The 27897-nt window shown below is 38.9% G+C and overlaps 4 protein-coding genes across 5 annotated transcripts in view; 1 reads left to right on the top strand and 3 right to left on the bottom strand.

Moving 5' to 3' along the window:
- The window catches only part of creb3l4 (cAMP responsive element binding protein 3-like 4), an 8280-nt gene extending 3068 nt beyond the window's left edge, over window positions 1-5212 (bottom strand). The window contains exons 1-6 of one of the 2 annotated variants that reach the window (XM_036589132.1): window positions 4976-5212; window positions 3806-3940; window positions 2311-2575; window positions 1057-1190; window positions 720-809; window positions 1-65 (exon numbers count right to left, since the gene is read on the bottom strand). The exon at window positions 1-65 is cut by the window's left edge and continues 42 nt beyond it. In XM_036589132.1, the coding sequence (XP_036445025.1) occupies window positions 1-65; window positions 720-809; window positions 1057-1190; window positions 2311-2575; window positions 3806-3940; window positions 4976-5056 (770 nt within the window). In that variant the 5' untranslated portion in view covers window positions 5057-5212. The remainder of the gene's footprint in view (window positions 66-719; window positions 810-1056; window positions 1191-2310; window positions 2576-3805; window positions 3941-4975) is intronic. The other variant, XM_036589142.1, reaches the window with a different exon arrangement.
- A 429-nt stretch (window positions 5213-5641) lies between these two features.
- LOC118820729 (zinc transporter ZIP1-like) lies at window positions 5642-8050 on the top strand. The gene is made up of 4 exons (XM_036589145.1): window positions 5642-5793; window positions 6475-6708; window positions 6797-6927; window positions 7106-8050. The coding sequence occupies exons 2-4, from the start codon at window positions 6561-6563 to the stop codon at window positions 7766-7768; spliced, it is 942 nt and encodes a 313-aa protein (XP_036445038.1). The 5' UTR covers window positions 5642-5793; window positions 6475-6560; the 3' UTR covers window positions 7769-8050.
- A 4043-nt stretch (window positions 8051-12093) lies between these two features.
- LOC118814510 (gastrula zinc finger protein XlCGF26.1-like) lies at window positions 12094-23191 on the bottom strand. Its single transcript, XM_036580146.1, has 6 exons — window positions 23043-23191; window positions 22027-22126; window positions 21385-21584; window positions 21098-21274; window positions 14224-14337; window positions 12094-13277 (listed from the first exon to the last, which is right to left on the bottom strand). The coding sequence occupies exons 3-6, from the start codon at window positions 21566-21568 to the stop codon at window positions 12094-12096; spliced, it is 1659 nt and encodes a 552-aa protein (XP_036436039.1). The 5' UTR covers window positions 21569-21584; window positions 22027-22126; window positions 23043-23191.
- A 1768-nt stretch (window positions 23192-24959) lies between these two features.
- LOC118820704 lies at window positions 24960-26531 on the bottom strand. The gene is made up of 4 exons (XM_036589121.1): window positions 26321-26531; window positions 26020-26167; window positions 25438-25546; window positions 24960-25276 (listed from the first exon to the last, which is right to left on the bottom strand). Exons 1-4 carry the CDS (start codon window positions 26397-26399, stop codon window positions 25148-25150), a joined length of 465 nt encoding a protein of 154 aa, XP_036445014.1. The 5' UTR covers window positions 26400-26531; the 3' UTR covers window positions 24960-25147.
- Between the last annotated feature and the right edge of the window lie 1366 nt (window positions 26532-27897).

Below are 27897 nucleotides of genomic sequence, written 5' to 3'. Positions count from 1 at the left end.
CTGTCCTGGGCGGACTGCTTGTTGCGGATTTTACGTCTCACTTTCTTTAGAATCCTTTCCTCAGCCTGTAGCATTGAGTTCAGTCAAATCACACACATGCACCGCCTGTTAAACTTCTAGGGACATCTTGCCTTTTTCTGAAATTTTCTGAGTAATGTTTTATTTTCTTTGAACTTTCAGTGTGTTAATACATAACCATGTACTAATGTAGCTAGATTTTGCAGCACTCAGCTGCATTTTTCACCAAAGTGTCTTCCTTAGAATGAAGAGCCGGTTTTGCTTAAATAATAATTTAATACTTTTCTTTTCCAAGCTATTTTTAAAAGCACTAATTGAAAATCGTTTGTCCTAATAGTGATTTTTCAAACACTTGAAAAGTGTGAGTGCTGATGAACACCAACATCACAACAAGGGGATAAGATAAGTGGGCTTTGGGACTATTTTCAATGTAGTCACAAATATTATGACAAATATTTCCACATGATATTGTTTCCCTCACAATAAACCTGGTTTTTAAATGTTATGTTAAGGAAACTGATAAAAAAAATGCAATTTTTATTAAAATATATTGAAAAGCTAAGTGTCCCCAAACTTTAAGCCACTACATGACCTGTTCATATGGATATTTACTGAAAACCATATATAAGGTTTTAACACAAAGACTCTTGTTTTTCTATCGTTATCAGTTTCAGAAACTAAACAAATACATAATATTTTACCTTTGTTAATGGCAGGTTGTTAGGGAGTGAGATTCCTTCCTGGTTCAGAAGCTTCTGTTCCTCCTCAGTCAGATTCAGATCCGGGTAATCCTGAACATCCAAAAAGATTTTAGACAAGACATTAATCAGCTGTGTCACTAGCACACATCGGCTGAAGAAACATTGTTCATTCATTTTACTCCCTAAACTGCAGATTTATTCGTCAGTTATTAATCTTTAGATTTATTACACAGTAGCTACAATTAAACTGATATATTAGCGATGCAGTAATGAGAGTGAGGAACTTGTAGGTCCACATAACGACCCTTGGAGTTCAAAGTGTTAAAAAAGGACTGACCAGGCCATCAGGGGGTGTGTCTAATGTATTCTGGGAGCTTTCTGGAAGAACATGTTCCACTTTTACAGAAGAAACCAGCGGCAGCTCGCTCACGACACAAGACTCGGACATCAGCACCTGGGAGCTCCACTCGTCTAACAGAAGAGCAGATGTGTTTCTGAATTTCACTTACAGGCATTTCTCTCACATCAATACTGTTACAAATCAGTCAGCCTCAGTCCAGTGTATGGCCACCTGTATAGGGTTTTTGAAGGGGAACTCCACAGTTTTTTCAAAATTTCTGCATAATTCAATGGTCAATATGTAAACAAAGTAATTCAGAGTGGTCTGATGTGAACTGCTCTGTTGTAGAGCACCTTATTGAGTCAGAATTGCTCACAGTGGTGGTGATAGGAACCAGACATCTAAAGAGTTTAATGACTCTAAAAGCTACATTTTATATGAAATGGTTCTGAATAAGCTGCCTGATGTCTGAGACATTCTTGTACGATAGTTCTGAGAAGGAGAAATACGTTTTTCCAAATCCATTCATGGTGGAGAGGTACAACCAGGCCACTGTAATGCAAAATAGTGTTTTTTTCAGATTTACTTCTAAAATTATTATTATCAAGATTACATATAAATACTCAGAAAACATGCGTAGGTTCACAGTTGATTTTGGATAGTTAAAAAATGGCTATATTATGGTTGTAGACATTGTGGCTGCTGGTTCCTATCCCCACTACTGTAAAGAAATCCAGATCAATAAGTTTTTTCTACAATGCACCATTTCACCTCAAATCACTCTGAATGACTCTGACTCTGAATTATGAGGAAATTGTGAAAAATGGGTGGAGTTTCCCTTTAAAGGATTAGTCTGGCAAATAATTACCCTTACACAATCCCCCCAATTACCCTACCAAATTAGCACTGTGAAAACTGCACGTGCATATCATCACACATTCACCTCAAAGTGTGCCAAGTTGTTATCTCAAAAAGATTTACATATGAAGTCTGTGATGCTGCATAACACACTGTCATATTTAAAAATGGACAGCTGTACACTTCATAGGTAAAGGCTCTAACAGCCAACCTGAATTTGAAACAGCCAGACTGCTTTTGTCTGTATTTTTATCCATATTTTTTGTTTCATACAGTGCCCGAAAAACCCCATTAGGTAAGTCTATTACAGACAGTATACGGGGAAAATTGTACACATTTGACTGTTATTTTAAACTATCACTATAAGGCAGGTGAGGAACAGCAGACACTCACCGAGTTCTATGGAGATGACATCCACCTTCTGCTGCTCCTGTGGGCTGACCCCCAGGCCACTGATGTCATAAACCACCTGGTAGACAGTGGGCATGGCCTGATTATGAGTGGATTCCATCAGCACAGCTGGGCCATCTGAGTAACGGTCATCTGACATGCCACTGTCACTCTCCGACAGCGACTGCCGCAGAGGATCTGAGGCATAAACTTCGTTTGGGTTTATGGCCTGGAGCATGTCCTCAGACTCACTGTCATGCAGACTCTGCTAGAAATAAAAAAAAAATCAAACCATCAGAACCATTACAAACCTCAAAAAACATCTTCTTTGACTTTCAGACTACGATGATAAACAACAGTCAGATGCTTGTAGGGTTTGGATAAATAGTACACACTGCTTGTCAAAAGTTTATGGACAACTTGCCTTCTTCTGACATTTACTATGCAATATGTGCTTTTTACTGTTCGCTGTTTTTATTTTGCAGGCTCTCAAGTGGCACAACCATCTAAGCATTGGCCCTTTCATCAGAAGATCACGAGATCGATCCCTGGTAATGCTACAGCCATCTGTGGCCAAGAGTCCAAGAGAGCACAACTGGCCTCGCTAGGATGCCCCCCCTCTCCCCCATCACACAGCGCGATGCTAGTCAGCTAGCATCTGTTAGCTGATGTAACAGAACTGGTGGTTGCTGCTTTCCTCCAAGTGCATTCAGCTGTCCAATGAGGCTGCATTAGCGGTAGCTCGAAAAGATGTGGTGGCGCTTCACAGGACTCGGAGGAAGCCTGTGCTAGCCTTCACCCTCCTAGCACTGCTAGTATCATGTGATTGGGGAGTCCTAAATAGTGGGTGGAATTGGAAACGACTAAATTGGATTTGTTTTTTCTAAACTATTGTTCAAAGCACACACTGAAGATCTTTTGGTGCTGTCATTATAACCAGAGGATACAGTATGGGGACAAATTTTGTCACAAATATTTTTTCTCAAAATAAACCCGGCCAATCTTTCTTTAATGTGTTAAGTTACTGCAAAGAAGCAAAGACACATAAGCAGGGTATCCCCAAACCACTGACAGCCTGCATACCCGGGGGAGTCAACATGTTCCGAGGTAGATAAGTCTCCAGGTTGTTGCCAAGTTTTAGTGAGGAGCCTGGTAAGGATTTCCAGTATGATCAAGTCATTAATTATTGAATGATAAGGAAGCCCATTGGTCAATTCATGCAATGCATTAAATGCAAATAGTGCAAACAGAAGCATCCAAAACATGGAGAGATCAGGGGATTAATACCTCAAAATGAAAATGTAACATTTCTATTTGCACAAGGTAAAGAGATCACAAACGACTACAACTTTTCTGCAGCAAAAACATCACAAAACATTGACCATCTAAAGGAGGTCATGTTATGATTGATAGGGCAGTTGCAGTAAACAATGAAAACATCACTCTAAAGGAATACAGATTTAAACATTAACATGACTGAAGTGCTTGTATTACTCACATTGTGAGGCTGGATGACCCACTCCTCTGTGCTGCTGTACACAGAGTGCGGACAGGAATTGGTCAGAACTAGCCCGGCCTCCAGCGGCCCATCTTCCTCACTCTGTCTGAAAAACAGACTGCCCTCCTCACTGTCCTGCAATAAAAGAATGGATTAAAACAGTTAAGGTTCACTTTATCAATATCCAGGGTTCAGCTGGGTGACCGTCCTCCTCTGCTACAATGAGAGTTGATATTACTGATTTAATACAACAGCGTTATCTAAGATTAGGATGAGTCTGTGGAGTCTAGAACAGTGAGTTTCTCTCCAGTACAGCACGAAGAACAGATGTTTGCTCAAGGAGTGGAGAGAGAGAGAGAGAGAGAGAGAGAGAGAGAGAGAGAGAGAGAGAGATACAGACAGACAAAGAGAGAGAAAGAGAGAGAAAGAGAGAGAGAGAGAAAAAGTAGGAGGAGTCACATCTGTCTGAAGAGCATTTTATTGACATGAATTTTACCAAAAAAGGAAAACAGAACAGATATAGAACAATAGAAAATCATCAACAAAGAAACAGGTTGATAACACCTTAAACCTGCTGCATGTTATTTATTAATCAGTTATTAGTAATGTAGCTTATTAATTAGTAATTACTATGTACTAACTAATATGAACAGTAAATACTACTATTATGCAAAGTCTGCAGTTAGAAGACTGAGGAAGTGAACTGCAGACCTATACAGAGGCCTTTAGGGTTTAAAGAGTTAATACACTGGCGTCTGTCCTCACTGTTTGTCCCCAAGTTTGTGATTAATTTCCCCAAATTTCTCAGCCTCTGTGATCAGCTCCTCTCTCTCAACCCACAGCTAGAAACTTTGAAAATATGTTTCTAATGTAAATATACTGCATAATATCAGGGGCTTTTAGGAAGTGCAGCTCAGCCTCTATCAGACATTTATATCCTGGAAGGAACATGAGCTCCAGCTCCTGTCAGAAGTCCCTGAGCAGCTGTATGAATATCAGAGCTCGTCCTTTATTAAAAATGTGTGTCCACTAAACATTCAGGAGTTTCTTTACATGCTAAGATCAAACAGGTATTCACAGTCTGCAGTGAACACGACTCAGGTGCTCATCTAAAATAAAAACAAAACCTCTGTTACTGAGCTCAAACAGGCCATCTGGACCCTCTCTCACCGCCTCAGTGGCTCCAGGAGATCCAGACACGATGTCCGTTTCCCGCATTGTTTCTGCATAAACTCCGCCAGCAGAGACCATGAAATGTTTGTGATCCGCAACTAAACAGCAGGGAGAAGCCACATCCGTGTTGTGCAGGAGGGCAGGTCGCACTGATTAACCCACACACACACCCTGAAGCACATCTGCGCTCAGCGGCCCTCACTAAGGAGAACCCGCTCAACTCCATCCGCACACTTACAGATCTGATAACATGCTCGGCTGAGCCTCTACATGCTGACTGCTGATTGGCATATAGACGCCACGTTGGCCAATAGGAAAGTTCGGTGCTACACAGAAGCAGTCACGTGAACAACCGTCCCGCGATACCTCAGAATGCCCAGAGTAATTAAAGCTTTCGTTTTTCCTTTTTCGTACCTGAGTACAAACATAAGATTTTATGTATGAAGACTTTAGCTCGCTCGTCGTACGTTTGTCTCATTCTGCCGCGACACGAGTGAGATGCACAAACGTGTTCCAGGAGGTTCCGTGTCCCAATATCTCACGAAATCTAATTCCCCTAATGACCTGAACAGAGCACACGCTCTCGTCCCCTAGAAAGTCATCCACTACGTAGGAGCCTAAAGGTGTATTTGGGACATGCGTACTGGAACGCCCCCTAGCCCCGCCCTCTCCTTCCCGGAGCCAGTGACTCACTTTCCCTTCTTTCCCGTTATAGGAACAAAAGCAGAAAGTTAGGAAACTCGTTCTTGCACGTAGATCAACACAAACATCGTTTTGGAGCTCCGGAAAGTCTGCAGTGCCTCAGCACTACAAAGGTAGTGATATTAAACTAAGGAACGCTCAAATAAACCGTGAAGACGATACTGTAGTCGGTAGCTGTGCTGGTTTTAAGCCTGTAGAGTAATGAGTAATACCGTTAGCATTAGCGAACTGAGTGATAAAGCCGCACGAGGCTGAAAGGAGACAAAATGCATATTTTTGTAGGTCTTTTTAAAGATTAACTATCTATTGAAGGGCAAAATGGCAAAGATATTCTCTAAAATACTCCAGGCTAGCTGTCAAAGTGCTCACAGCAGCAGGTTATGTGTTGAGCTGGAGAACAGGGCTGCAGTCCGATTAGTTAGATAGATGTGAACTACAGCTCCAGCTTGCATCTGATGTTCCTCAAATGTTTGCTTTTGGCTGTTGCTTTTAACTACTTAAAAATGTTGTTTCGTTCTAAAACTTAAAACGTTTCAGTCTTTTTTTTTGTAGTTTCTGGCTAGTCTTGGTCAGTAGCAAGTTATATTCTATGGCTGTACCTTTCATAATGAGGGCTAATGTAGGATCTCTGGTTACTTTTCGAATATGAATGTGATCGGGTTCTACAGTGAGTTAGACCAGCTGTACACTTGACACCCGATATCATAAATGAGCCCTGATTGACCCACTAGGATTACAGTGAGATCAAACCACTTTGTTGCAGTCAAGTTTTTATCTCTGTTTTGTCTTGCTAGATATCCTTGACAGTCCTGGGAGCGATGGCTGGATTGTGGACCATATGTGACCGCTACTAACTTTGAGAGAGTCTGATTCAGGAAAGATGGCCTCTGCACAGGTGCCACATCTGGACATACCTGGCTTCGACTTGGAGCTGGGCTCCATATTCCTGCTGTTTTCCTCAACTGTGCTGTGTGGATTTGCTCCGCTGTGGTTGTTGAAAGGAACAGGGAGATGTGGCTTATATTCAGGTACACTTATTGGACTTTATGTATATATTTATTACTGGAAAACCCCTCTGTTAATGTTTTTGCTTTTGCTGTCTCCTGTGTTATGAAGAGAGTCGTCACAGAATGCTGGATCTGCTCGGCTGCTGCGCTGCAGGGGTTTTTCTGGCGAGCTGTTCACTGAACATGGTGCCCAGCTACCTGACAGGAATGAGTGAGACATTCAGAGGCCTGGGAGTGACAGTGAGTTACATTTAAAGGTCCTCTCTTTTAGTTTCACTTAAAAAAATGTAATCTGCTCCCTCTCTATAAAAGCTTTCAACCTCTCAAAGTCACCATTGTCACTGGTTATGACAAATGCATGGTGGAATGTGACACTGCTTCTCACTCATAGCTCATTGTCTCTCTCATCCATCCACAGCTGCGTTTCCCCGTTCCTGAGTTCATTCTGGCCGTTGGCTTTCTCTTAGTTCTGGTCATTGAGCAAGTTGTTCTGGCCCTCAGAGAACACTCCGGCAACCACACGGCTGAAAAAGAAGCTCTGCTGGTGGGCTCCAGTGACCAGCCACACTTACGGTCTGAGGTGTCTAGAGGGAGAGGCTCCAGTGTACACGCAGAGGTCAGCTCACTGTCCGCTGTCCGTGTTTGTGTCTTGGTTTTCTCACTGTCTCTGTGCTCAGTATTTGAGGGTTTGGCAGTGGGCCTACAGGGGGATGGTGGACAGAGACTGGACCTCTGTCTCTCCCTGCTGCTTGGTAAGGGGCTGACTGCTCTCAGCCTGGCCGTCAAACTCACGCAGACCCAGCTGCGGAGGGCCGCAGTGACCGCCTGCTTGCTGCTTTTCTCTGCAACATGTCCACTGGGGGCAGTGCTGGGTATTGGCTTCAGACAGACCCACACCACTCCTCAGTACCAGCTGGCCCGCTCCACGCTGCAGGGTCTGGCTGCAGGCAGCTTTGCCTATGTCATTTTAATGGAGGTGCTGCCTCATGCTCTGAACTCCAGTGGGCAGCGGATCTTGAAGGTCACTCTGCTACTGACAGGCTTCACTGCTGTTACCGGACTCCTGTTCATTAAACTCTGAAGTGAGGCAGAAACAGATGTAACAGTATGATGGAACCAGTTTATGGACTGATTTGTAGTAATGTAACCCAATGCATAGTTAGGCCATATAGCAATATTACTTCAATTAGCTATGTTTTATGAACAGAAACTACTGAGTGATGTTATGGCTGGACGACAAGGCTGAATCACAGTATATTTTTTTCTTATCATTCAGTATCAATTATTATTATATGCATTTCATAATTTCTTTTTTGTATGAGTAGCATTTTGAATGCTAAATAAAGCAAACTGCTTATTCCCATGTAATATTTAAAATCGTAATTTTTTTTGTTACCAGTTTTCTCTTGTTCTGAGATGTTTTCCTCAAACTGGCAGACTTTTTTTACTCTCCTTAATTTTAACACAGAAAATATCTAGCTAGTTAGGTCTTTTAACTGTTATCCTAGTTTGCACTGTTATCAGGGCACTCTGGGGCCCTGGGCTAACTCAATATTGAGGCCCGTACCCAACCTTTATTAATATACCAGCATATTAATCATGAAAGAGAAATGTTGATTTCTAGGGGATATGCACTGCTCATCCAAAGTTTGCCTAGCTTTTCATAATGCTTTTTTTCTAGTTTGCAATAACACATTAAAAAATTATCAGGACAGGGTTTTTCTTAAAAGCATCTTAGCACAAAGATTCTTAAGTGGTGGAGCGAGCATCACAGTGAACATTCTCTCTACCTGTTAAAATATTCTTAACCCTAAGATGTTTTTTGGGAAACTGAACCCAGTTTTTTAGGGAGAACAATAACACATGTATACATACAGTACAGCATTAAGTACTAACTTGGGAATAATGCAATACCCAAAACTCTTTTTATCCCTTCGCTGTGATGTCAACTTACATTAGCATTACCAATATGCTGCCAGTATGTAGTAGTTTCAATGCCAAACTGCGTAAGCCGACCCACGACCCACAACAAAACTCATTTGTGAGAGAGTTTTGGTCAGTTAGTGATACTGCATAGAATCAGATGCTAAGATTTAGCTTGCTGACATTTTTCTTTCTCAGATTTGAACAGCTAGATTTCTACAGCAGCATCTAGTGAGTTAAAGACAGACATCGCCATCTAGTGTGCCAAAGTAGCAGTTCTTCAAAGTTCATGCCTTTGCTGTCAAAACTGGACTGAAGAACATCTTAATGGTTGTATCATAACGCACACAGTCGATACAAAAAAAATCTGATTTTGGTAAGTATCATCATTTGGTCACCCTGGCCTAAGTGACATTATGGCAAACAGACAGCAGGCACCATTTCAGAAAATCTAACACAACACATTCTTCACATGGTAACTTTCCCAGTCCCTCCAGACCATCAGTTTTATTTAAGTTTCAAGCTTAAATTAAGCTGTGCTTAATTTCATATTCATACCTATACATTTACATACATTTACTTAGGCTACATTAAACAACCTAAAACAGCTGCATGGAGAGTATTTTAAACACAGTTCTGAAAAGTTCATATTTTACTGTCATAAACTGAGAATGTGTTTTACATTCCAACACATTCAAAGTCCAGATGATAGACACACACACACACACACATACACGTCACCATATAATATATAGACAATATAAATGACAATTAAATGAGATACACATCACCCACAAACCTTGTACAAAATACACAGCATGAAAAGATCAGTGAATTAAAAAAATTCTGCAAAATTACCCAAATAAAAAGAAGAACAAACATCAGCAATTTTGCCTAAAAGTAAAGTTATAAAAGCTTTTATAACAGGACACAACACTTCCAAGACCTCACTGCTAATCAGAGAACAAGAAGCTCTTAGATAATGCTTTGACTTGGCAGTTAGAAATGCACACCATCGCACCATGCCTGTATCCACTCTTCAATTGGAGCTTTCACTTGGATCAAAACAAACTTGCAGGTAAGACAACCCATTTCAAAGGATGGCATATTACCAGTGTTTTCTAAATGTTGGTACTTTGACATTAAAAGATGAAGTTTAGAGTAAATCTAAATCTGCCCAGAGTTAAGAATAAAGACATTTGTTAACAGAATTGTAAGAAAAATTAGATAAATAACAAAAAAACAGAGTGGTCCTATTGATAATAACCCATGTCCATCTTTAAATATTCATGTATTACCATGTTCTCTGAGCCTACTTCAGCACAAATCTGTCAAACCATATGGCTAAAAAATAAACAGTTATTCTAATTATACTAAATTTAGCCATTGGTCATAATAGACAACTGTTGTTTTCCCCAGAACAGTGGAAGTTGTCCTGCAATTTCACACAAACATCTTCTAAGCAGCTTCATCCTTCTGGGTCACGGGGTATCCTACAATTAGTAGAAGTAAAATCAAATTATTTTTGTTACACACAATCTGAGAGCCAACATAAGTTCTTCTAAACTAATATTAAAATAAAAATGGTATGTTAAGGGAGATGTATTCCACTGCTTCCAATGCATTTTCTGGCTGTTCACTTACAGCCAATGATAAACCTCAAAATTCTTTCCCTGTTATTTCCCAACTATGCTATTATAGCAGCAAAACTTTGCTACTCAGCTACTCAGCCTTTAAAGTGGTTTGGACGTGTACATTTAACCTTTAAAAATGGTAATAAGCCTTACCCCTTTAATATCACATGGTTTAAGTGCTAAATCTGGTCTTTTACTACATCACCCTGTACTACAGCATTTTTTGTTTTATTAAAAGATGCATATTGTGCAGTTGTCTTATGAAAGTTTTACAAGTTGACTTAAAAAACATCTTGTAAAGTGCAGAGCATTTATTGTTATGTGAGCTGTCTTCAGTGGCTCAAGGTGCTTTGATCTATCTTTGTGCTCTTAAATGTCTGTCCGCATGCAAGAAAAAAAGGACACTCACATATACAGTATACCATTTACAGAGACAACTGTGTGTGGGTGATCTGAAGTTCACAGATTTTAGGTGTAATGTAAGTGAACATACATAATTCTTGAAAATGCATTGAAATCTATTGGAACAAATGTAAGAGTAAGTTCAGAAGAACATGTTAATATGCTTTTATAGATATATAGGAGACTAATGCAGTGTTTCTCAACCCTGGTCCAGGAGGCCCACTGACCTGCCCTTTTGCATCAGCTTATTCACAGCCCATTATTTAGTGAAAATGGCAGTGTTAAAACATGAAAAGCATTAAAATGTCCAGGGTTTTAGGGTTGAGAATCAATGCATGTGTGAATCAAAAAATGATAAACATCTCTAGACTTTAAGTACAAGTTTTCTATGATTTCTGTAAAAAATCACTAGTCCCTTGTGACCAAACACTAAATTTAGTATGAACTACAAAACTGCATAATGCACAACTAAATAATGGTGTCAACAAACTCAAACAGATCAAAGATGTTTGCAAATGCTTGGGCACCCCTTTTCAAATTATATTTTATTGATTTTCTAAGTGAAAATAAGTCACATCCTGTACAGACAACACACTGCTACACATTTTAATGCACCATTATGTTTAGGCTACATTAAACTACATAAACAGTTGCATGGAGGGTTTTTTAAACACAAAAAAACAAAGTTTTTTTAAAAACATAAATTGAGAATGTATCTTACAAGGGGATTGTGATAAAATGCACATTCAGTACATTTACAGTCCAGAGGCAATTGTGTGTGAGTGTGTACACAGGTGGGTATTAGTGGATGGCTGTATGGAAGTTCTCATAACAGGTTCTCATAGGTTCTCAGGTTGATATAAGTAAACATTTATAATTCTTGAAAATGCACCGACATCAGTCTAATGTAGTTTCCAGAAGAAAGGACATTATTATCAGTAATGTCTGATAGTTCACATTCCCTACAAAGAGCTACTCAACATAAATTAAACTCAATTAAAAAATAAAACAAAAAAAAGTGGCATGTGCAAAAGTTATGCACATTTTATATTTGATATTTATTTTTCCACTGTGTTAAACTCAGCAAATAATAAGAAATTGTGCACCAAAATAAGAATTTTAAGTGTGTTCATTGAGGATCTGTGTCAACTTGCCTAGAAAATCATGAAAAAGTTTGACTGGGAGTGTTTGAACTTTTGCATATGACTATGCTGTGTGCTCATTGATGCTCTTGTAGAAAATGTAATAAAAAACACCTTTTTCCTCATTTTCTGAAAAAAAAAATGATTTGATTGTGAATAAAAGAAGGATAATTACATGTAATTGAAAAAATGCTTAGATTTTCATCTAAGGTATAACTATGCAAAATTTCCGTGCTTTACACAGAGTAGAAGTCTTGACATTACTTAACACACTAACTTTAATGTAGGCGATGGGTTAACTGTTGTCAATCCTTGTACTCATCAGTCTGAAGGTAAAGGTATGGTTTCTCCCAGGTGTGAGTTAACTGATGTCTTTCTAAGCTTCGCTTGCAGGTGAATTCTTTGTCACACTGAGAGCAGGTGTACTGATTCCCTGTTGCGTGCATTTCCTGGTGATACTGTAAGCTCGTCAAGAGCCTGAAATCTTTCCCACATTGAGCACAATGATAGGGCTTTTCTCCTGTGTGAATCCGCTCATGATTTTTTAAGAGGTATGTATGAAAGAAGCCTTTCCCACACTGGGAGCAATGGAAGAGCTTTTCTCCCGTGTGGACTTGCTTATGCCTTCTAAAGCTGCGTAGACAGCTGAAGGCTTTCCCACACTGGACACACGGGTAGGGCCTCTCGCCTGTGTGAATGCGCTGATGGCATTTTAGGTTTCCTTTCTGGCTGAAGTGTTTCCCACACTGAGTGCAGGTGTAGGGCTTCTCTCCTGTGTGAACACGCCAATGCTGTTTTAAACGCAGCGAAGAGCTGAACTTCTTCCCACAGTCAGAGCAGTGATAAGGCTTCTCCCTGGAGTGAAGCCTTAAATGTTTCTGGAAGGGTCCCTTAAGTCTAAACTCCTTCCCGCATTGAGAGCAATGGTAGAACGTCTCTGCGTGGGCTTGTTGATGACTTTTCAAGCTCAGTAGACAACTAAAATCTGACCCACATTGAGCGCAGTGGTAGGATTTCTCTCCAGAGTGGAACTGTTTGTGATTTTTCAAACTCCCTAAATGACTAAAAGCTTTCTCACATTGGGTGCACTGGTAGGGCTTCTCTCCGGTGTGTATTCGCTGGTGAGATTTTAGGTTTCCTTTCTGGCTGAAACATTTCCCACACTGGAAACAATGGTACGGCTTTCCTCCTGTGTGAAAGACCTGGTGATTCTTTAAGTTATCCAAAGAAATGAAGTCTTTCCCACACTCAGAGCAGTGGTAGGGCTTTTCTCCGGTGTGAAGTCGCTGATGCTTTCGCAGAGTTCCTCTATGTCTAAAATGTTTACCACACAAAGCACAGTGGTAGGGCTTCTCTCCTGTGTGAATTTGCTGATGACTTTTTAAGACATCTAAACGCTTAAAGTCTTTTCCACACTCAAGGCAGTGGTAAAGCTTTTTGTTAGTGTGGTCTTGCATTCCATTATAGTTTTCTTCTGTACTCTTCTTCTCTGTGGAACAAAAGCACCTTTGGCTTATCATTGATAATTACACAATTTATAACTCTGACAGTCAACTCATGGTGAGCACAGAATTATGTTCAAAATGTAAGAACAAACAGCACTGTGCAAAAGTCAGAGGTCATCGTTCATTTATTTAGTTTCCAGTACATTCAGCCATTAAATTATTCATTTTTCAGCGTAAAAAATAAAACATTTAATGAAAATTGCCAACAGGTGCCTCAAGGACTAAGTATAACGCAATCTTTTCAGTATTTATTGCATCCACCAGTTTCCATTCTTTTCAGGAAACTCGCTTTCAGATTTTTAAAGAAATATGCAGGGATATTTTTCCACACCTCCAAAGTTCAGTCTTAGAAGTTGGTTGCATTTTCTGCTTCTTATGTTTTAAGCAATCTCTAACACATTTAATGCTGTTGAGGTCTGGACTCTGGGGTGGTCATTCTATTGATCTGAACACAAGCAGCTTCTTTAATTTGCAAATTTTCTTCTTTTTTGTCCATTTGATTTTCTCAGTAATGGCTTCTTGACAGCTACACAACCTTCTAGACTCATAGTGTTGTCTTCTCACAGTGGAAGGATGGACAGAAACACCTGTGGATTTTTTCACACTTGAAGAGTAGAGCCTGATTTTCATGTCTTTAGGATGAAAGTAAAGTTTATCTGATGGTGATAGTTTTGGTGGTCTACCATTTTCTATGTATCTTTAAAAATTTTACCTCCAGTTTTGTAAACTAATTTTTCCATTTATATTTGAATTTCTCCTCCCTTATGCAAGTGGATAATCTTATATCGAATCTCCTCATAAATATCCTGAAAAAGAATAACTTTTACTTTATGGCTTTTTTGACTGGAAACTAAATAAATAAAGGGTGGTCTCTTGGCTTGGCTCAATTATGTAATATGCAAACTAGCACACAAACTTTTATATACTCACTTTGCTGACCAGATGGGCCATCATATAACTCCAGAGATTCTGAGGGTTTTGGAGACTGAATATCTGGATCCTCTGCCTTTAATTCCATGACGTTAATTTCAGCAGAGACCATGTCTGCGAGATTAACATTGGAGAGCATAAGAACTCGTTTTAACAAATAGAATTACAGAAAACAGAACAGCCAGACCAAACATTCTCTTCCATAGTTTATAGACAATTACAAAGCATACTATAAACACCATATAAAATTACAAAGCATACTGTAAACACCAGAAACAGCATTTGCACATGCTTGAAAATTACAGTAAATTTAATCACAAATATACCAACTGATCCTGCTTTTGTACACAATGATGAAAAAATGGGAACTCAGTACAATACACCTCAGTGGTAAAGATTTCTGTACACTCCTTTTCTAGCAATTGTTCACAAATCCATTTTAACACAGGCTGAGTTAACATAATTTCGTTGTTTGTTGTTTGCATTCAAGTCACTTGTGTAACAGCCTATATACAAGGAGTGTGTTACGACTCTCCAAAAGACATAGCTTGTTTGTGCAAATCAAAGTTCCAGCTGCTAGCTGTTGAGCATAGTAGACATAAGGCACTGAAGTTTCTGGAATCCATGTGTTCTTGATTGTTACTGTTACTAAAATCCTGTTCTGAGCGTACTCTTGGTAACACTGGGTAAAACTTCCTCCTGCTTCTCAGGCTAACTGAGATGAGGCTGATCAGTCTTAAAGAGGTGCTATAGTGCAGTGGTTTATAAGGTCATTTTTAGAATACGTGAACCCCTTTTGAACTAGCCCTAGGGTTTCACCATCCTCTTGGTCACATCTGCCCATGTTTGCCAGTAGATGGCATTATAAAATGAAAATAACTAGTGGCACTTTGCAAGCTTAACCTTTGCTTGCGTTTGCTGCTTTGACTGCCCGCTTGTCACAGGGTTTTAGAAGATGACTCAATAATTATATCCATCATAGAGTAGTACAGCAGAACCCTGTTTTAGAAGATGACTCAATAATTCTAAAATTATTGAAAAAAAAAATCACCATTCAAATACTACTCTATGCCCTCTACTATATTTTACAAGATTTTATAAGAATCAGCCACTGGGTGACACTATCCACCTTTCCAACATTACAGTTTTTTTCCCCAGCAGCGTAAACACATTATTTGAAATGAAACACTGTTTTTTCAAAATGATAAACACAAAACCACACAAACCTCATATTTCTTTAACAAAGTCAATTACTCCACTCAAAAACGTCTTCCCAGGGACAGATTAATCATTCCTGGGCCCATGGGCACAAAACTCCATAGTGTCCCCCATACTAGAACTGCAACCATCTGCCATCACTGCCTGTCACATCACAGAAAAGCCTTGATCTTTCTTACCTATTTTAAAAAAAAATAAAATCAAAAATAAGTGTAGAGTTGTTACACAACTGTGTGAAAATTTTAGCTGTACAGAGTAAAAGTGTATGCAGAGTTGTAGGCTACTTTTGAGCCCCAAACAAACACAGGCGAAAAACTGCTATTATTCTTTTTGAAGCTTATGAGCATCACACAAGGCAACGTGACTGGCTGCTGCCCAGCAAAATATGCCTTCATTTGAATTCAGGCCCCCATATCGATAACATTTATGAATTTATTTCTAATTACGTGATGGTTTCTTCACTGTTGTACATTGTATCCGCTCTCTAATGTATTGTTAAGTTCTGTTGGTTGTTTGTGACTTAGAATTTGCATACTGGCCAACCTTTAATAAATCTTTAAATGCTGGTCAAGGGACCCCAGGCATGTGCCCCGGAGGTCCGGTTGTTAATCCATCCCTGCCTCTTCCATTTAAATGTTAGATCAAAACCATAATACATTGTTATTGCAATAGACTTTTAACTTAGCCACATCATGCTACTACAATTAACATATACAAGTGTTCAGATATATTTAAAGCATCTAATATCAAATAAAAAAAAGTACAGTACATACAGTAATAGTGGGTGAAAAAGGTACATTATGGTCAAAACTGTTCCCAAGCATCGTACTGTAACAATGTAAAATAAGTAATACTAGAATATAGTTGGTAATAATGACGTCCTCGCTACTCTTCCTCAGGGTCCTGTCTCTGGTCTTGGTCAGGCCACATAACTTCATCCACATCACAAACAATGTTAGTTCTGGAAAGGCAGAGGGGAAAGTAATCCCTGGTATGTTTTGTCCAGCCCTGGATCGACTCCAGTGTAATGTCACTACAAGCTTCCTCCAACGCCTGCAGAAGGTTCCCCTGCTCGTAAGGATTTCTGTCAAATACTTTCCACCTCCATGCAGGGAAAAACTCCTCTAAAGGGTTAAGGAATGGGGAATATGTTGGAAGAAAGAGAGTGGAGAATCTAGGATTGTCAGTGAACCATTCATTTACCACTGTAGTATGGTGAAAACTGACATTGTCCCAAACAATTATATAGTCTTGTTGCTCTGTCTCCACCTGCTTTTGTTGAAGTATGTTATCCCGAAGATCACTGAGGAAAGCCACCAGCTGTCCTGTGTTATACAGGCCCAGGGTGGCATGCTGATGGAGAACTCCATGATGACTGATGGCAGCACACAGTGTGATGTTGCCACCACGCTGGCCAGGGACTTCCTTAACAGCACGGTGACCAATAATGTTATTCACTCTTTTCTTCCTTTTGGTGAGATTAAATCCTGCTTCATCAAAGAAGATGAACTCATGTGGGGTGCCTGTGGCTTCAAGCTCCATTATTCTCTACAAAAGAGATGTGATCACATATACGGTATTAGAAATACATTACAACATTCTCTGCTGTTGTACTTTAGAAGTGAGCTATCATATACTGTGTTATACAATTCTGAAATACTTACTTGCACATATTCCAAGCGCTGGTCTTTGACGTTTTCTGAATTCCTTTCAAAAGGAACGCGGTAGGCTTGTTTCATTGCCAATCTTTTACACTGAAGGATGCGGTCAATTGTTGCAATACTAATCTGGTCAATCCCTCGAAAGACATCTTGATCTTCAATTACTTTGTTCTGAATTTCACGTAAACGGATCACATTGTTGGCTATGGCCATGTTTACAACTGCGTTTTCTTGCTCTTCTGACAAAAGCCGTGGTCTGCCTCCAAAAGGGTGACGTCTATCTGTTCTGCAAAAAAGAGCAAGTACTGTTGGGCTAGGATCTTCTATGTTTAACTAGGAATACAACTCCAAAGGGAATGTAATACAGCACAGTACTGTAACTATACTACACAGTAACGTCTTTTCTAAGTTCTGCATCATGTCATACAGTACAGTATGCACTGTCACCAAGAACAGCAAAAACATTGGGTAACAATAGTTCTACAATGTCATATTACTGCAATGCAGAAGAACAAAAAAATTACCTGTTTTCTTGTCGGAAGGTCCGGACTATAGATGCAACAGTGAAGCGACTCAAATTTGGCTGGACCTTTTGTCCGGCTTCCCTCATTGACATTCCATGGACAAGGACAAGGTTAACCAAAGTAGCACGAATTTCATTGGAGACCGACGTTCTCTTTCCTCCTCCTTTTCCACGTCCTCTCTGCTGTGGTCCTTCTCGTCCAGCTCCTTTTGCATTGCTGCGGTCCACTGGTCCAATGCATGTGAACGCACCTGTGGCCCGATTTATTCATCCTGAGATTCGGATTGGGGTGTGACCAATTTGCTTATTTAGAGTTTGCTCTGTGATAATTATGTTCAAGTTCTGATTCCTTAAATTAAGTATACTGAATACCCATGCTTTCTAAATGTGCAGAGATTTACATGCCAAGTTCAACAAATTCAACAAATCTGCATAATGTTTAAACATTTGTGTTTCTACATTTTCAAAAAGGAGTTTTTGGTATCAGAGTTTGATGACCATATATGTAAGTGTGGGGCAAAATCAATAGTGCCTCACACCAGTCAGTCATATATTATGTGCAATACTCTTGTTTAGTTTAGCTTGTATGCTCCATTAGTTTTAAGAAATACAATTTATCACACTGCACACATCTCAATGACATGTTCAACAAAGCAACCCTACACATTATTCTAAGTAAAATTAAACAAACCTGAGTCTTAAAGAGAATGTACACTCTTTTTCATATATTTCCCCCAGCAAATTTGCTTATATCTACACAGTCACAATTCATATTTATAAAGCCATTTTCCAACCTCTTTTTCCTGCTTAGAATTAAACAGACTGTTTTTGTTCATATGTCTTTAAGACATGTAAATAAGCTGTGTATTGTCCCTCAATTAACCCCTTAAATCCCAGCTTATTATATCCTAAGACTTCTTATTCAATGACTACATGGATTACAATGCACACTGGCCGAGTTACTCTTAGGTTATACAAGTGTGTAGTAAAACTTTGGACCTGCCAGTGGGTTCTGGCTTTTTTTAGGCCACTAACTACACAATGAAATGCCTGCCTTCACTGCTTAAGTTTGCTGAACTTCATAAATCATATAGCTCATAATGCAATAATGCAATAGTAGTAATAATCAAAACTTCTCAAGAAAAGGACTCAAATTAATCTTACTAACCCCAAATGGATAACTATGCTGTTCTACAGGACAGGAGCAGGACCAGCTTTAGCCTTGCATGTTTTTGTAACAGAGACTAATTCGATGTGTTCAACCAGATCTGATGCAAATACGAGGCAATTATCGTCTAAATTTAAAAAAAAATCCATACCTGGATGTTGTGCCTTTTTGGCTTCACAAAGTCTTGCTCTCTCTTAGTTCAGTTCAAACACTTTTCTTTGCAGTGCATGTCATAAAGCTGCTCAGAGCAGGTGCTGATTTAGAGTCTGTCCCTGTCAGTAAGGTAAGGTCAATGTAAATAAGAAAAGAATCCAATCTTAGATCAGCATTCTTTGAGCAGCTTTATAAACATGGGCCCACATGCAAAATTAAACAAAGTCTGTTTTGAGTAGCATTTTTGTGCTAAACCTCGTTTGTAACCAGTAAATAAATCAAGTTGATAAATAGCAGTCTTTATCAGCCTGTTCAATGCCAAGCTATTGAGAATACCATACATGACAGACTAATTAATAGGGCTGCAACTGACAAAAATCAACAGCAAATATTGGAAAATGGTAAAATAAATCCAATAAACAGTTCTTTGACCACTTTTATGAAGCCAGAAAAAAATGAAATATTTGATGTGTTTAAGAGTACTAATCTGAGGCGACAGCATCAGCCTTTTACTCCAGACGCAATACAAAATCACTTTCCTACTGTGTGTTGTCAGTGTTAACAGACTGGGTTGGATCCCCAGATTAGTAGTTTTTGCATTCCAGTTCTGAGTTCCATTTCAAAATGTGAAAAAAAAAAAATGTTGGTGATTTAGTTTTAATTAGGCACCCAAGATAAGTATTTTGTATTGTATTTTTTTCTTATTTATTAAAGAACATTTGCTTGCTAATAGACTTGTATAGGGAAACAAAATATTTATCAAAATGCAAGGATAGGCCTCATTCACCAACCGCTCTTAAGAACAAATTTCTTTTTAAAACCCACTTACGCAGTTTTCACGACGATTCTGACATTCATCAGTGTTTTCTTATTTGGAATTTGTTCTTAGGTAAGAACAGAATCTACGCACACTCAAGAGCACATAGTGCAAACAATTCTGCTGTTTAAGAACACGTCATGAATCTGACGTAGACTGTTTCCTTAGACCCTTCTCAAGAACAACTTTAAGAATAAACTTGGCAAGATATTGGTGAATGAGGCTCAATGGCTCTAAAGAGCTGTCATATCTTCCACATTGACCGAAGGATTCTGAGCTGGATTTAGACAGACGATAACAAAAGTTCTGAGAGTAAAGTTGGTAGCTATCTGTCAATCTTGCAATCTGTCACATAATTCAGTTTGGGGCTCAATATGGACTCTGATCTCTGGAGATCTTATTGTCTCCAAATCCCCTAAAAATCTATACGTCTAACTTCTTTAGCCTACATTACAGTTGATAAAATTGTGAAAGTCTGAAATGGATACTTATTGACATAGCTGGTGTGAAACCAGCCGAAGTTAAAATTCCTCAACCACAGAGCTTTAACTTTTCTGTGCTATGTTTTATTAGTTTAATGCAGTTGTGGCAGATATTGTGTTTGAAAAGAAACTTCTCCTTAATATAAAACCGGAAATCATAATGCATTTTCTCCTCCACACCGTGATGCATTTTCTATATGGAACACAGTATCAGGGAGGGTGTCTGAGCTATCCTGATGATAGGTAGAGTAAAATGTGATATTACTGGTTAATATTGTTCTTCTTGCCCACTGGTGATGTAATCAAAAATCGCAACACGTTTCAAAGGCAGTCATTAGAGTTTGAATTTAGTGTGCCTGTGGCACTTCACTGCACGGATGGGTTAAAATGCGGAGGTGAAATTTCCCCGTTGTGAGATTAATTAGGGTCACATTTATTTATTATTATATGTACTAACAAGAGTAAAAAGAAGTCCATTTTGATTTCAGGTTGACTTTACACAAACATGCTTCCTTGTAACATGCGCAGCTATAATTAATACATATGCTTATTAGCATTCTGTGTCATTAATAAAAAAAGAAAAGTGAGAAACTGGTGTTTGATTAGCTTTGGAACTCTTCATTTTATATCAGGTATGTTTTTTTTGCAGTTTACTGAATAAAAAAAAACAACAACAAAAACACTAATAACAACAAATCTGGTTTGTGTTTTAACACCGTCACTAAAATGAAACATGCCTCAAGCTTTTCTTATCCTTATAGAACACTGAAAACACCAGATAGTTGCAGCCCTACTAAACAGTGTTCATTAACTGTACCACAGTGCATCACATACAATGTTTTAGGCACTCACCTTTACTGGCACGGCCACAGAACTGCTCCGGTTCTTCGCAGAGTTCAGGAGCTGGGCTACTTGTATCTCCACCCACTGATACCTGATCATTCGATTTACACTTAGTATCATCAGGAGTCTGATCATCCGGATTCTCCATCTTTACATTTATGTATGTCATTTCAGTTGGAGCAACATCTGAGAGATAATCAGCGAGAGTGGGAGAGTAAGAACGTTGGGAAAATAACATCACAATTTTTGATAACCTATGTGACCTTAGAATTGAAGTTTATATCAGTTATTCTCACCATTTTGTGGAAAGGTCTCCACCATCACAGGCAGTGAAGGCCCTGAACTGAGACTAAACACTTCAGAGATCATGAAGTCTGTACACTCCAGTTTACACTGAGCTCCACTGCCTGCTTGCACTGCTTCAGTGTCCGTCTGGAGGAGACAGTCAGCATCCTCTGTCTTCACAGTCCAATCACTCATGTTACTGAGGAACAGTCTAGGAGAAGGTTTCAGAGAGTGGTACAGATAAAGGCTAAAGGCAAGTTTCTTTACAGTGGTGGTGGTAGGAACCAGGGGTTGTAATGTTGGATAGCAAACATAGTCATTTAATTGTTACCCGACACAGTCAGCGAATGTACATGTGTCTTTGGAGTTTATGTGTAGTATTTGTTTTTTTGGGCACTATTTTGCCTTACAACGTCCTGCATGTATCTCACCACCATGAACAGATCTTAAAAAAAATGTTTTAGATCGGAACCTAATTGTAAATCTCTCAGGTATCAGACAAAGTTCCCATCACCACCACTGTGAACAGTTCTGACTAAATTTATCAAGAACGACCCATTTCTCATCAAACCACTTTGTTTACATTTTGACAAAAAAAAAAACCTCACTAAAATTCAGTCAAGGAGACAAACACTTTATGCTTCTCCACTCACCGTATCTGTGTCTTTATCCCAACCTGCTGACCACGCTGAGGCAGGCTATAACACTCAGTTCAGTCAGTGAAAGGGGCAAGGAGGAAATTTTCACATGGAGCTGTATGTGTGAAAAGAAATAAGGTTCATTAAGGTTAATAATAATAATAATAATAATAATAATAATAATAATAATAATAATAATAATAATGATATTAATAGTAATATATGTATGTATGAAACAAATAAGGTTGTGTTGGACTTGAGAAACTCAGACTGTTCTGCTTTAAAAGTACCAATAAATTGCTGTTAAATTGAAGAATTTACACAATCTGGGCAGATGTAAATGTCAAGAGTGAATCAGGAGAGTTTTTTAATTAGCCAACAGATGTATGAAATGTTGATTCTCCCCTTTGAGCCTAAATTTACTGGTATCAGTATTGGGATATTAGTCTTGATATTACACCAAAGTCTGGCTACATCAAGGCCAACAGCTGGTTATTCTAGTTATTCTGAGACAAGCTGCCACTGAACTCCATGTTAATCACCTGCGAATTTCTTAAGAAATGTAAAAAAGGCCACTGAGACACTCAAGAATGTCTTGACTACATACATTAATATGGGGGTTTAGACTAATAGACTATGTCTACACAACAAAGATACCAGAAAAAATAATGGAATCAGTAACAGAACACCTGTTAAACCATTACAGTCCTTTACACTGTCATATCAACCCATCAGAAAAACTCCAACCAACAGGGACTTGCAATGTTTTCTCAGATTATTTTTCAGCAGGGATATCAGTCCTACTAGCCTTTTCACACGGTCACTTCAGAACTGAGCGAAATTAAAACACAAAATTGACCTGATATTTCAATGAATTTTGGACACAGAGACAAAATATCCAGCAAAATGTCCAACATAACTATTTACAAAAACAGTATGTGAAGAAAAACAGCACAACAGCAGCAGCATCCACACAGCACCTGAACAGTGTGGTCTGTTTCTGAGGTGTTTCACTGCTCGAGCTCTCTGACCTGCAGACTCTGATCCACGTCCGCTCAGCATTGGGCTATTATCCTTTTATCCACGCAGTAATGACTTTAATATGCGGAAATTATGCATTAAATATCTGCAGAGTTTAGAAACCCATCTAGCTGCAACCTGCTCTTCTTCATTCTCTTCTCACTCTGAGCCCTGGTGGTGAAGCGGCCATTTATCGCCCCCTACCGCTGTGGAGGCTTCACTATCAAACAGCAGCAGCGTTCAGATTCACTGTTAAACTCACTGTTCAGTTTAAGTACAGTGGGGAGTAACATATATTAAGACAATGCGGTAAATCATCCTGATCAGAATTAGATTAAAACCTGATGGTTTTACTTTCTATTAGAGACCACTAGTTTCTTTAGATCCCATTAAGAAAGCATCAGATGCATCTGGAATACTTTACACCAGGCCTGTTAGACTGGGAACCTTCCGGGCCAAAGTGCTGTGGAGATCAGCGTTTACCCTCATCTAACGCTCTGAATACAGTTCATGAAGGCCTTGCTAATTAGCTGAAGAGCTGAATCAGGTGTGTTTAATGAGGCAGCATGATGAAGTCTGCAGTGCTTTGGCCCACGAGGGCTGGAGCCTGACACATGTGCTTTACACTGTGATATCAACCGATCAGGAAAACACAAAATACCATTAGTGACTACTGGACACCACCACAAACCAACAGAGACTTTTAATAGTTTCTGTGAATTTTTCTGGGAATGTTTTGCATACGTCATTTGTTGTGTGAACCAATTCCAGCTGAGTATTGGGAAAATGAATGACAGGTAATTCTGATTGCTCAGGTGATCCATGCCTGCTGAAAAAAAGGACCATTCAGATGGAAACCTGATGATTTTAGTTTGTAATGAGAATTAGAGACCCCTAGTTTCCTGTAGAACACCTTTAGATCCCATCAAGAAACTATTGGATGCATTTGGTATCAGCCCTCAGAACATTTCAGAGCAATTAGGCACTCCAAAAACAGCAGTGTGGAATATTTTAAAGAAAAAAAGAATCCATGAAGCACTTTGCAACAGTCAGGCCACCCAAGAAAGACCACAGCAGATGAATAGTAATATATGTGCTGAAAGTAAACCCACTATTCATTTACTACAGTACAAAGGTTTGTTTATAGTTTATAGCATCTTGAAACTGTTTTGGATTGCTATCAGAGATATGAATAATTTCTGTTTTTCTGTTTTTCAATATGTTGCTTAAAAGTGATCTCAGATCTGACTGGCTGCCCCGTGTCGTGCCTCAGTTTGAAAACAAGCTGGGCTGAGACAATCCTTTAAACTGCTGCAGGCTGAATGGGCGGATGTGTTTAAATGCATTGGTTTTTCTGACATCACAGAAACAAGGAGTTCATAACAGGCTGTTTTTGCAGCTTTGTTTGCATGTGTGGACTGTATGGACTGGAGAGTGAATGGTATGTTTTGAAATTTTAGAGATGTTTGAATTTAAACAATTTAATTTTCCATGATATGGGCCCTTTAATTGCAATAGTAGAAGTGTTTAAATTCCATTCCATTACAAATCCTTTAGCTTAGGCTTAGGCTGAATCAGGGTCTGGGAAATTAGCCATTAATGTTCAATTTAAATGTTGATTTATTGGTAATATAACACTAATATATCGGTTGGTCAACTGGTAAGGTACTGGTTAAACATTACAATGAATATATGCATTGAATATATGCAGTTCTGCATAACATTGTGCAGCTTGTAGAATTTGTGATTTTGCTTTGGTAAGTTAGTCAGAATCTGTCTTTATATTTGCAATGTAATCATTATACAGTAATGTAACAGCATTTAACAGGTGAACTGACTTGAATTCTGTTCTTGCTTTGTTCATTTACCTTAACATACAATTTCTTATCAAAGCACAGTCAAAAGAGAAAAAAAACTCTAGAAAGTCATTTCTCAGTATTTCTTGATGAAGATGTTTTATTGCCTTTGGAAAAATGATATTTTGATCAGTGGCTTCCAGTCTAAAGTATTAAAGTATTAAAGTTAGAGCACATCGTGTTCAGCAGGACTAAAACAGAAAGTGCAAAACTACACATCAGTGAAGCAAAAGCCTGTAGTTCGGTGTGAAGCTCTGGATTTAACTTCCCCCCATCATCCTTCCTGAGGCATCATGGCAGTTGTCAAAGATGAGACTGTAATCTGTTCCTCCTTCTTTCACAAAGTCAGCTACTCTCTTACTCCCACGAAAGTTTTTGGTCTCAATGATCTGTGAGAAAAAAACAAACAAACAAAAAAACTCCATTAAGCTCTGACAATAAGCAAGATAAATATGATTTTACTTATTTAACGTTACACAGAGAACATGAATAGATTTCACTGAGTGATATTATCACCCATACAGCTATGAAGCAGTGGATAAGCCTTCACCTTCCAGCTGGGGCTCATATGACGAGCATCCACCACCACCGTCTGGGATGAGATGCCATAGCCGTCTCCTTTGTGCACCAGCCACTTAGTGCCATCTTCCAGTGTCACTCTGCAAGTGTAACACACCATTCTGAAATTAAACAGTCTTGAGCAGAAAATTAAAGTTATAGTGAAGTTTGCACAATTTTCCTCTAATCTAAAATCGATCAGCCAGTTTAGTATCTAAAACTCTAAAAATGAACAGAAGTACTTGACATAGGTGAAAACAATATTAGCTGCCATTTTTTATTTTTTTGCTGGTCAGCTACATTTGGGGTATGGAAAAATTGGGTAAATGTAATTTTTCTCCAAACTATTCTTTTAAAGTCCAAATTCGTTTAAAACTTCTGATGCCATTCCGCTAATAGAATGCATTTTCACATCATTTAAATGGCCAATAAAACTATTAAGTTAGAAAAAGAAATTAAATGAGTAGATGTTCCACCAAGTGTCGGAACACAGATAAAACAGTGATCACTATTACCTTTAGATATGCATTCATTTATCTTCTTTATTGAGATTTAAATAACAAAAAGATCTTACCTCACTCCAGAGTGACTGAGTAAGCCTGCTTGGAAAGACAAGCCTTCCAGGGGTCTTCTCATTCGGTCAGCCTGATACACTTTGGAGTTGTACAGTTTCGTCAGGTCAGACATTTTGGAGAGGTCATAGCTATAGGAGTTTCCCTTTCCTGGATAAACATAAGGAGCAAATTCATTATCATTCACTGTCACCTCAGCCCATTTGAGAATGCCTGCACTCCTCTCTGAACCTCAACACCAGAGATGCAAGCCAGCCAAAATGCAAGAACAAAAGCAAAACAGCAACTTATGATGTAACTTACCTGTGCCCCAAGAGCATTCAGTGAGCAGTAGCACTGTGGCCAGCAAAGCCAGACCGAGAACAATCTTAAAGCCCATCATGGCTTGTGAAGAAGCTTTAATGTTCTGAGGTGTGTTGAGAGTGAATGCAGGCAGCAGAGTACAGTGTATTTATACTAAGCAGGTCGTACCATCCTCCTTGGCCTGGACAGTCCCTCATAGATCAATTTTGTTTAAAAAACAACAAGACAAGCATTGGCACGGGATTGGGAAAGAGCAAACTTGCACAACAGCTGAGAGTCCTCCCAGTTTTTCTCCGAGACAGCTTTCATTAAGGTCTTTGACACTGCCAGGTGGTAAAGTTTGGTCAAATTCCACTAACATTGGCAGATACAGACATGTTACTTTCATTTGAGATGTATTTGTGTATTCCTAAATGCAGTGTTTGAGAAATTCTGGAATACTTATAGAGGGAGTACTTTTCTAAACCCTGTCCTGCTGGTTGTGGGGAAATTCCAGCATGATGAAATCAACACAGATCCAAACAATGATTGTGTAATAGTTTGGAAAATGAAAGGGATGATATTGTGATGTTGGTTAGTGCTGACAGTGCCTGAGATTTGGATAGCACAATATGTACTGACAGAAGCTAAATTCCTGCACAGGAATAAACAGATGTGAACTTTTATTGCTGGCAGTATCAGTATCATCAGATAATCCCAGCAGTGGAGTGAGTTGAGTATGAGGACATCACTAGTGTTTAATGGCAAGATAAATATTAGCTCCACTCTGGATGAGACATGCTTGTGTAAAGAATGCAGAGCTGCTAACTTAATAACATGATAAAGATAAAGACAGAACATCATGTTTCATTAGTTCCATTTAATCAACAGAAATGTGACATTTATCAGCGACGCTGCTAACAGAGTCAAATATAAAACACACATCAAGGACCAAGAAAAAACAACCTTAGCCAAGATTTCTGAGATGTCTGCACTGTTAAACTAATGTCAGCTGTTGCAGTTTTCCTGCAGTGACCATTATGCTGTGATGCTTCTGGGAAATTAGCCTGCTAGGTCTTATTAACTTTATTGTGCTTTGTTTCACAACAGTGTATTTTTGACAAGAGAAGGCAAAAACATTGTTAATGCAAGTTAATGTAGCAAGAGTCATTTTCAATCATTTTTAGTGGTCCATGCATTATGAAGTGTTTATGCAATGTAAAGGGCAGCTGTTGTGTTCAAATGACATAGAAGAATGGTTGTATCTACACCAATATAAATGTTATATGCTAATGCATTGTGAGCCTGAGCCATTAACAGCTTTGGTAACACTTTATTTTGAGTGGTCCTTTGTAGATGGTTAATAAACTCTTAATAGAGTATAAGTAACATATCAGTGAAGTAGCTGTGGTGCAGCATCTGAAAACATCGAGGCAAATGTCTTGAAGTACTGTTGATACTTGCATTGAGTAGATGTATACGTTTCATAAAGTAGACTTTAAATGGTATTTCCATTAAGCAAAACCCTCACCTGGCCCTAATCCTAACTCTTACCCTAACCTTAACCTCAACCCAAAACCTAATCCAGTTAAGATCCA

Source organism: Colossoma macropomum, unplaced genomic scaffold, assembly GCF_904425465.1.
Source record: "Colossoma macropomum unplaced genomic scaffold, Colossoma_macropomum, whole genome shotgun sequence".
Taxonomy (NCBI): domain Eukaryota; kingdom Metazoa; phylum Chordata; class Actinopteri; order Characiformes; family Serrasalmidae; genus Colossoma; species Colossoma macropomum.
The sequence above is the reverse complement of the archived record's forward strand: the minus strand, read 5'-3'. Positions and strand labels throughout refer to the sequence as shown.